The sequence below is a fragment of the Orbicella franksi genome, chromosome 8 (assembly GCF_964199315.1).
Source record: "Orbicella franksi chromosome 8, jaOrbFran1.1, whole genome shotgun sequence".
NCBI lineage: Eukaryota > Metazoa > Cnidaria > Anthozoa > Scleractinia > Merulinidae > Orbicella > Orbicella franksi.
The window spans coordinates 6089646-6100287 of record NC_138152.1 but is presented as its reverse complement, the minus strand read 5'-3'; the positions used below and the strand labels follow the sequence as shown (position 1 = coordinate 6100287).

General features: G+C 41.4%; 1 protein-coding gene across 1 annotated transcript; it reads left to right on the top strand.

The window, feature by feature from the left end:
- The first annotated feature begins 37 nt into the window (after nt 1-37).
- LOC145495634 (very long chain fatty acid elongase 5-like) lies at nt 38-4688 on the top strand. Its single transcript, XM_081475258.1, has 4 exons — nt 38-348; nt 879-1006; nt 1712-1936; nt 2920-4688. The coding sequence occupies exons 1-4, from the start codon at nt 330-332 to the stop codon at nt 3268-3270; spliced, it is 723 nt and encodes a 240-aa protein (XP_081331384.1). The 5' UTR covers nt 38-329; the 3' UTR covers nt 3271-4688.
- The last annotated feature ends 5954 nt before the right edge of the window (nt 4689-10642 follow it).

Sequence of the window (10642 nt, the reverse complement as noted above, 5' to 3'; positions counted from 1 at the left end):
ACCCATTCGCGTCTCTTGCACGCAAATTTTAATTTTGAATTTAACCCATCTCACAGATATATTGCTCAATATAGTTTAAGAGACGAGAGGTTGACTTTGAACCCTGAAAAATAGTTCATCGTTCCAATTCACACTTTCACCTTGGTCACATGCGAATCAGAGTACATGCGCTATCCACAAGGGAACAGCGACAAAAAGATTTGCAATTATAATACTTTGACACGGTTGAGCGAAGCGTGATCACACCACCTTTTGAGTGAATCGAGCGAGCGGGAATATTCTTCGCTCACCCGGGCAAGTTCCATTAGCTGAAGAATAGAGCTTCTAGGATGGGTATGACCTTAGCCGGTAAGTAAGCAAACCCTTCATTTCACTCTGGCGCAGTGTAGTGTACATGGTCTGGCTTCGAGGTGAAATTCACAGCGATTTTTCGTCTGGAATATTCAACTTCGAGGGTCCATTCAAATGATTATCTTGCTTCTATTTTTCGGGTAGAAATGTAGAATCACACAACTTAATGTAATTAGTGGTTACTTGTGATTAAGTACTAGAAAGGCTTTTTATTTCCTGTATCGGACATCCAGGCGGAAAGAAGCTAAGCGCTTGCAAGCCGGCGTTCCGATCTTTTATCGAGACATCATTATTTATACTGTGTATAAAAATATATTCATGAATGCACAAAAACAGATTCGTTTCGCGTCATAACCTTTGCCTGGGTAATTCGAAGTCCTTGCTCTTGTAGAAACAGCTGCTGGGATCAACAACATGCATTATTCAAGACGTATAAACTTTGTCGGCTTATGACGCTACCAGGACAAGTCCACCAGCCGTAGCGAGTCTCTAATTAATTATTAAGTTTGTTTTTCTTTTCGTTCCAGAATTTGTGGCGTACTTTGTCAGTGGTATCTTACGGCTCCAATCGACACCCGTGGTTGTATTGTACCTTGGAATTGTAGCACTTTCGCCACTTTGGATCCGTAATGTTCGCGCTCTTGAATTTCGCAAGGTAAAAAGCAATCATGCAAATAATGGTTTTGATCTTGGGTAATGTTGACAATATCCCTATCTCAATATCCCAGTCCCTGCACTCTCACTTCCCCTCCTGGGGGGACTACTTGACCCATGTCTGGGTATAGGTAAGGGGTGCGCCGAGGGTTAAACAAACAACCATACCCTGTTTAGGACAGGAGGACTGTTTAGGACAGAAGCAAGCGACCCTGTTAGGACAGAAGGAAGTAAAATTGTATACCCTGATCAGGACGGCGAGGCCCCCAAAAAAAATGTCGCTATAACGGTCAAATAAGTTAGTACCCCTCTTCGGGCTTCCCCGCTCCATCAACCCCTACATACAACGCTCGGGGAAGGGAGACTTGAAGGACTGGACAGCTATCTCTGTGGATAGCGTTATATCTTCGCTTTGAGCAACTGGGACCAGGAAGTTCTCGTCGCGTCGACAACCGTCGTCATACTTTGTTTGTGTCCACCCATCTTCGTTCTCAGAGGCCGCGCTCTTTGGGAATCAAGATTCGCGATTCTTGATGCTGACCAAAAGGAGCGCGGACATCTGGGGACGAGGACGGTGTCCGCCAATGTCGACCCCAGTGCAACTCGCTTTAGTCGTTGCGAGAAAAGGTGTCCGCATGTCTGGAATTGCGCACGCGCAATTTTACGAGTTTTAATAAGTTTTAAAATTTTTTCTTCTTTTGCACAGGTTCTTGTGGTGTACAACTTTGCATGTAGCCTGGTCAGTTTGTATTCCGTAGCCTTTGTCGTCTTTGGACTTGCTAGGAACTGGCCTCACTCGCTTTTTAGTCGTAAAGAAGATCCGCTTATAACTCATGCTATCTGGGTGTATTACATGACGAAGTATGTCGAGCTTCTGGACACAGTCTTCATGATTCTCAGACACCGGCAGCGCCAAATATCTTTTCTTCATGTAAGTGTCCTGAAAATGCTCAGTTCAAGTACAGAGTAGTCAATAATATGCTGTCAAGGCTGACTACGTGACTGCCTGACAGACGGACTGACCGACAGAGCGACTGACTGAACGACCGGACTACCAATCCGACGACGTTCAGACCGACAGACCAAGCGACCGAGCGGCAGAACTACCAATCCGGCAAACGACAGACCGACTGACTAACTGACCATCCGACTGACCATCAGTTAAGCAGGCAGGCTATGAGAATAAAAGAAATGTAGAGCAAATTATACTCATAATTAAGGTATTCTTCAAAAACGCTTCAAAAGAAATGCACTCGCACTCCACTTAGAGGAATTTGCTGCTGGCTTAGCCACTGGTGCGGAGGCTGGGTGGCTTAGTGGTTCACAAGCTGGTCTCCGGATCTAGTTGTCAAGGTTCGGGCCATGGCCAGGCTCGGTTACTCGGTCACTACGTTGTGTTCTTGGGCAAAACACTTTGCATCCCAATGCTTCTCTTCAGATCAGAGTTTAGATGCACAGGTACCGCCGAATTAATCGCTAGAAGGTATCCTTGCGGTGGACTAGCATCTCATCCAGGGTGGAGTAGAAATACTTCTAGCTACTTCATTCTAGACAAAGTGTAGTCTCTCTTTCGATCGCTTAGTTCGTCGAGCGAGACCGTAAATAAAACCGCGAGGGAAAAATGATCGCGTGGGATCCTGGGTGCGAGAAGTGTGCTTCTTGCTCCCAGGATTTTGCCCGACCAGTTTTTTTCATGAGCCTGTTTTTCGCGTCACGCACGACGGACTGAGCGAAAGAGGGACTACTCGCCGTCCACTTCATGCTACTAGAACCGGAGCCTAGCTCCGGACTAGTAGGACACATTACACTTCAATGAACACTTTTTCCTTTTGTCCACAGACGGCACATCGTGAAAATTTACTCCAGAATTGTTGAGTTCTCTGAGATTAATTTTGATGTTAAATTAACTTGCAGGTGTATCATCACCCCAGCATTCTGATGGTGAGTGAATACGCCTACACGTACGGACGGTGGCCAGCGGTCTCTGTCACACTTGGCATGAACGGAATTATTCACGTGTTTCTGTATTACTACTATGGCATATGTGCCCTGCAGCCCGGAAAGAGACCCGCTTGGAAGAAACAGCTAACCCAACTTCAACTAATTCAGTTCATGGTCGGACTGTGTCACTTGACCGTAGGGTACCTCCACCATGGGTGGTGTGCTTACGGAATCTGGTACGAATTGACCATGGTCTGGCTATTTTCCCATTTTTATTATCAAGCCTACATCAAAGAAAGGGTCAGCGTCAAAAAAATAGAGTGAATTCTTTTTACACACCAATGGATGTAAACGCTTTCTGTCGTGGGGCAACGCCGGTTTCCTATCTTCTTGCGAAGAAATCATGTTAAATTCCTTACGCTAACGAGAATTTGTGGATTTTAATGAAACCAAATTGTTTGAATTAAAATTTTGGACGGAATTCCATAAAGGAATTGGGGGATACCAGAAGGTTTGTGTTAGCAGTCAATTAAACTTAAAGTGATCTGTTCCATTTACAAGACTGCAAGCAGTGAAATAACGCTAAAATAAATTGAAATAAAAGCCATTGCACTCTTTAACTGTATTTGAGACCTAACTTACAGTGCGACTTCTCAAACCGGACCACTTGGAAAAGAGTAAACCAATCAGAACGTGACTTGAGAACAAAGGATAGCAATTATTCTCACTCTCAAATAAACCAATAACAATGAAGAATACGAAAAATAGATCTTTTATAACACTGACAACCCAACAAAGTGCAGTGTTGTGATTACTGTTAGTTTCGATCCTAAATTTTAAACGCTTTGTAACGGTTTCGGTTTATTTAGTTTGCGCAAAATCAGTTTTCATGTGAAAGTTTTTCGAGCGAGATTTATAATTGATAATTCACCGTCAAGGACTGAATCTCTTAGAGCGTGATAGTTTTTATGTTGTCACGTCAAACAGACCGTTACTCGCCGTCACGAGAAGCCACCAGTCAATTTTCGTTTTGACTGGTTACAGTGGAACCTCTCCACAACGGCCACCTTGGGGACAGAACGAAGTATGCGAGAGGTGGCTGTTATGGGGAGGTAGGGGTGTAATATAACTTCTGTTTTTTTCAGGGGTGCAACATTTTTTTGCAAAAAAAAAAGCTTTTTGTAGCACACAAATTACACGATTAAACTACATCAATCCGGAACAGAAACTAAATAGATACAGATACCAATTAACGACGCGCGGTAGGGATCAAGTTTGGTGACCTTTTACAATAACAATTAAGGTTTTCCATACACCGTTCGTCAGTCGTTGATTGCCTGTACTGGCCGTTACCGAGAGACTAGGGACTCTACGCAAAACACGACGGCAACGGACCCGAAAACGTCACCAAAGAAAAGGTTTGATGATGGTACATTTCTTTGCCGGCCTCTGCATAACAGCAGCGTAAAATGACCAATTTCTGCGTTGTCTGGAGAACGTGAACCACAACGGCTAATTTTTCATATTTCTATATGGAACTGAACGCATTCGTAGCATATATATCTAAGAGAATTCGCAAAAACATGCCCCCCAGGTTTTCGCCTGGTGACGGTAACGAGAACGTCACAAAACAAAAGGTTCATTTAACAAAACAATGGTTCTGCACGTGCATTTTGAATATTTGTGCATTTCTTTACCGTCCTCTGCAAAGCAACAACGTGAAATGATCAAGTTGTATGTATTTTGGAGAACGTGTACAGCAATGGCTAATTTTTCGTATTCCCATTTAGAATTGAACGCTGTTGACGCATATTTAGCATGAGCAGTCTGAGCAGGTTTTCAGACCGATAGGCGTAACAGATCTACACAGTTGCGACATTCGAAGGTAAAATATGAATACCTTTTTCACAAGGCGTCGTCCTCAGCGTCGCCGTCGTCATTGCTAAAACTCCCTCTTGTTTAAAAGATAAAGCCTGTTGAGGACCGAGGTGTTTCTAAAAGCTAGCCTTCGTACAAGCTTCATTTATAGTTGTGCACATGTATATACTAGAACATGACACGCTTTGTAGTGGTAGGTATACCTGATGTAATATCCCACGTGTTATTTGTATTTTCTCGATATTTACACGAGCCCAGGTATACCACGAGAAAGCATTGCATGATTTGGTATCATAATACGGAGGCCAGCGGTGGCCAGCACTATTTATGCGACATGCGCGATACGCACGTTGAGAACCGTTTGGATGCAATACCGTCGAGTGTACAACGGCTTTCCTGTCAGTCTGATTGGCTCGTATTTTCAATTCGCACTTTCGACGCATCGAGCGACTCTCAGTTCTCTGTGATTGGAAATGAAGTCAAACACGGTCTTACCATGTTTACGTGTGTGATGTATTTCGTCAAAGATACAAAGCCACGTGTATAGCAAACGTTTTTGTGATGGCAGAGGAGAGAAACAGAAATAACGAGTCTCAAGCCTTGGATTATACAAGCTTTGTCGTAATGGACCTAAAATGCAAACTAGGGTAGGGAAACTAGAGTTGTTATTAGCTTTTTCTTTTTTACTACCCTAGTCTTCTTCTTTAACTTAAGAATTATCTTGGAGTAAATTTTTGCTAAATGTGATGAGCGTGAGTGGAAGCTTCTTTTACCGGATCGCGAAAAAAAGTCAAAAATAAAACAATACAGTCAAACCTGCATATAATAGCCCTGTATTAAGCGGCCACTCTCTATTAAGGCTGGTTTTCACAAGCGCATAAGCATGAACATAAGCCGATATACGCAAACCCAGTAACATGTTGATAATTAACGGCCTTTGTTGGAAATTTCCCTAACAAAAGGCGCTAATTATCAACATCTTACTGCATCTGCGTATATAGGTTTATGCTTATGCTTATGCGTAAGTGGAAACCAGCCTTTGTATTAAGCGGCCAGTTTTCAAACTCCCGATCTTTCCCTTATACAAACGCTAGCTGCATTTGTTACCTGTATTAGAAGGCCACCTCTATTAAGCGGCCGCGGTCACCCTGTAGCAGTCCTATGTTTGTCTTTCTTTGTTATTTTTACCTGTATTAAGCGGCCACCCGGAACGTAACAACTACGGTCGACTATGAAATTGAACGTAACGACCACAAAATGACGGAATGAGATATTTTGTTGTGAACTGTCATTCATAGAAATACAGCGCTGTATATACCGAAGAAGAGTAGAGGACAAATTATATTGCGCAGTACTTTTACACCATGTTACGTATATTATACTGTTAAGTTATAAGTTTGGCATTGAACCTTGTTTAAAGTATTGATCGCTTGATAGAGTGTTGATTGTCCTATTGTTTCCTTACATGAAGTGTTTTTGTATAATACGCCATTAAAATTTGACATCAGACTATGCCCTCCGGATGTTGAAGCTCCGCGTTGACCATGACAGTCATTACAGCGTGAAATTAACTGAACTAGAAGTTTTTTTTTACATTAATATCTTCTTAGTACTTCTGTCTAAAACTATCACCTTGTAACATACCTATAAACTAGGGTATCTAAAAGATAGTAATGCTGCGGTACATTCTGTTGATAGTGACATATTTAACGCCGTGATTCATTTATCTGCGCGTTCCAAGACTTACATTAACTGTTATTTCTCAAAGTAGTGTCAAATCGTGGTGTCACTTAAAATCTGTCGTTGTATGCATCAACTTCATGCATGATGACGCATCGATGGCGAGGTGTGACAAAGGATCGAGACAAAAAAGCGCATTGTGATCTGAAGTATGTTTGGACATAAAACGATACACATCAGCCTCCCCTCTACCAGATCGCGAAAATCGAAAGATGCGGAAATTGTAGGAGCAGAAATCTAACTTATAAATTCTGTACTGGCACGCATTAAATATCTCTAGAACTCGACAGAAGAACACACAGACTGTGTCGAGAAGGTGTCCACCGCGATGTGTGAAAATGCTCAAGCTTTAGCTTAAATTCATGTTTCGATGAAAAGGAATAGATTGCAGCATTTATGAAATCAGCGTGTTCCACGATTTTCGTTTGTTTTAATTATTCTACAGGCTTTAGTAACGACGATTTCTCTTCATTTAAGAATTCGGCGAAGGAGGCGAGACTGCTAAGAAATGACATACCAAGATTAAGATGTCACAATTAATCTTCCAGATTTACAAACTTTCACATACTGCATAGCAAGAGTTGTGAAAGTCAAGCACGATCTCCTTCACATCGCTTTACAGGTAAATCAGAGCAAATTTTCTCAGTGGAATCCACGCGAAAAAGGACGACGGCTCGAAGAGTATGACATCCTCGTGTTGTTCGTGGCGCAATGCACTCCAGTAAAAGTGGCGCAGTGTAGTCTGGTTAACTGCAATGCATTCTGGTAAAAAGTGATGAATTCGAGAATTCGTACCCCCTTCTATATATTCTTCTTAAATCCTGATTATGTTGCTGCTCGCTCGCTACGCTCGCACCGCAGCAATAATAAATAAGACTTTAAAACACCTCGTCACATGTGATCAGATCGGTCCTGCTCCGGGGGCTGGGGGGTGGGGGGTGGGAGTTGAGGTGGGGGAGAGGAATCTTGACTGCGGCCAATACTGACCAAGCTCGGTTAATAATTAGCTGTTATTAACCGAGCTGCAGGTTTGTATGGGAGAATCTTGACCGAGGTCGTGAGTACAGACCGAACGCAGTGAGGTCTGTACACACGGCCGAGGACAAGATTCTCCCATACAGACCGACTTAGCTCGGTTAATAAGATGTTTATTACATGGCAAAGAAGAAAACTTTAATTCGTTTAATGTAACTGGTTTGCTGACAGTTTGCTTGCGAACGGCGATGAGCTTAACTTAAACCTGCCGAAATTTGCTCGTCCTCTTTACTTTTTTTCTGTCATCAAGCCTTTTGGCACTTCCATGAGAAGAAAATAAAAGAAATGGTGTACATTTTTGTATTTTAGTTTGCTACTTTTTCAACGCAAAATGAAACCGGTCTAGCTAGATGCCGGTCTAGATGGGAAAATCTAGACCGCGGTCAATATCGATTTCAGCCAATCAAATTCGTGAATTCGGTAGTTCCCAGTCTTTGTGAGACACAGCCATATAATAATATGTTTTATTGTATGACCAAACAAGAAAACTCCGATTCGCTGAAGGTTGTTAATGTAGCCGGTTCGTAGTCGCTGCCATTTTGCTTCTAAATTATAATGAAAAATTTGGTCAGAAGGAGTTGAACTCACTGACAGGTATGCATTCAATTTTTCAACCTTTTTTTATTTGCCAACAAAATCTCACAGGCGTTTAAGTCACTCTTAGTCTTGAATTTACTTTACGTTTGGACTTGCAATAACCTTATCTATTCGTATTCAGCTGGTCTTTTGATGACCTCTGATTACCTGAGTCAAACTTACATTTACCAAAGGTTGCTTCTTTTATTCACCTTTTTTCTCTTTGTCGTTTGGGCTCCTCTATTTAGTATTTTTGGCAGAAACAAGTCAAATGATTTTGTATTTTTGTTTGCAACTTTCTCACGGCGAAAAGTATAAGGTAGAGCGATTTAGATGTCTGTCTACAGATGGGAAAATCTAGACCGCGGACAAAACTGATTTTACCCAATCATATTCGTGAAATTGGAAGTTTCCAGTCCTTGCGAAGCACTGCCATATAAATAACCTTTAGGCGTAAACTCGGATAAGGTAGAAGGGGTTGAAAAAGGAACCAAACGCAAACCTAAAGCGTTGTCTGCACCAGTATGTTAAGCAAGAACGAATGTTTTAATATTTTTTTTGCCAGCAGTGTGAAAAGGTATGACTAATCAGTCCTGCGGTTGTTTTGACTTGTCAGTCATAAGCTTTATTGTCCCTTAATCATGTATGAACAATAAAGATCGCATGACTTCACGGAAAATAACTGCCAAAAATATACAGGGGTCGACGTCATTCTTTGTAGTGTGAGTCAGCAGTGCACAGTTTGCTCAGTATTTGTACTTTCCTTTTGCTTGGATGCTAAAAGTCGTGCAGTTTCACATCTTCTGGTGCTTATGAACAGAAGGGAAAAAGCAGTGATCAGGTGATGCCGATTTGAGCTGGCAGACACACAAGAAGGTAAGAACTCTATCATTTATTAACAGAGGGTCTGGATAAAGTTTAACTTAAAGCTGAGAATTGGTCAAAATTTAAGCCGCTGTTAGCTGTTGACGGGCTTTTAACTGATGGTTGAGATCTGAGATATACCAACATTTTGCTGATCAGAGACGAACTGTACCTTTAATTTATAACTGGTGAATTTAGTCGATGACTCATGAGATTCTGTTTGCAAACGGCAAAGATTACCTCTGAATTTGTGTTCTTTTCTTCTAATCCTTAACTAAATCACACAAAAATAGAAAATGTCTCCTACTTTTCACCGCAAATGCAAATAGTTCCACTCTACTGTGCAGGAAGCTGAAGGCAGACGGCAAACGTTTCATTTTTGCCGTTTACCGTTTGGCGTAACGTCATGCTTAATCTCCATATTATTTCCGTTCTCTTCACTGCAGATTTTGCAATAAGCAGATCAGAACGAGTGGCAGAGTAAAACTACCTCAATAAATGAAATTTTCGCGACACGTTAATTTCGTGAATTTCGCGATTTAAAAAAAAAAAATCGCGAAATTAAACATGACATGACCCAAAAATTACGCTGTTAACATTATGTTAGTGTTGACATATAGTCGAGCCGTTGCGTTTTTGTTACTTTTGACGATATTGTACCTTTGATAAAGTCGGTTTACTAAATTCAAGGACATGTTAATTAAGTAACATTGCCAAGGAAGTAAATTGTGTGTTACTCGAAAACGCGAAGTTAAAGTGATTCAAAATACAACATTTTCGCAAAATCGCGGAAGTTTTAGTTTCGCGAAATATGCACACCCCAAAATTGCGAAATAAACATGTCGCGAAAGTTTCATGAGTAAGGTAGATAAAAACCTGAATCAACCAGTATAGTACGCGGAAATTCGCCTCTATTCAAGTGTTGAATTAATACCTTTCTTTTTATTCAAAATTTCTTTTATTCCCAAGAATACTGAATTTTCTCTGTACGTGAAGCGGCTCACGTTCTGAAAGACCTAAAACGCTTGTCAGGGTAACTTGACTTTCTGGTATTTTAAAACATTGGCGTTGATGTAACACCAGATTCTCTTACTTAGAACCAAGATAACCACGTACACAGTGAGGAGAATTGACTTTTTGTGGCTACCGTTGCTAGGCAACACTAGCCTCTATGTTATCATGTGTGTAAGTAAGTAGAGTGTCCAATTTTCAGACTGTGTTCGGAACTAGTCGGTCTTCGGTAACTGGAAGTCGAACGGAAGTCGGTCCGATGTTCCCCGGGGTATCCAATCGATGACAATCGATATCAATCGATACCAATCGATATCAATTAATCCATTGATATTGATAATCGATGACCGATCGATGACGAAGATTCGTGTGGTTATCGATTGGTATCGATTATCAATACCAATCGCTAAATAAATTGGTATCGATTGGTTGCAGATTGGTTGCAGATTGACGGAACCGGAATTGACGCATAAAAAACACAACTTTGTTCGCAGTAATTGTAAACACATTTCATTTTAATGTTAACAGGAGAACAACACAGAAATATCTGTATGTAGTGACCAAAGAGGATTTACAAGCTCGGACTGTGGGT

Bases quoted from the DNA above. Each gene is read 5' to 3' on its own strand.
- LOC145495634 (XM_081475258.1), top strand. The intron at 1,007-1,711 runs GTAAAAAGCAAT...TCTTTTGCACAG, and splicing joins GCGCTCTTGAATTTCGCAAG to GTTCTTGTGGTGTACAACTT. The intron at 1,937-2,919 runs GTAAGTGTCCTG...ATTAACTTGCAG, and splicing joins GCCAAATATCTTTTCTTCAT to GTGTATCATCACCCCAGCAT.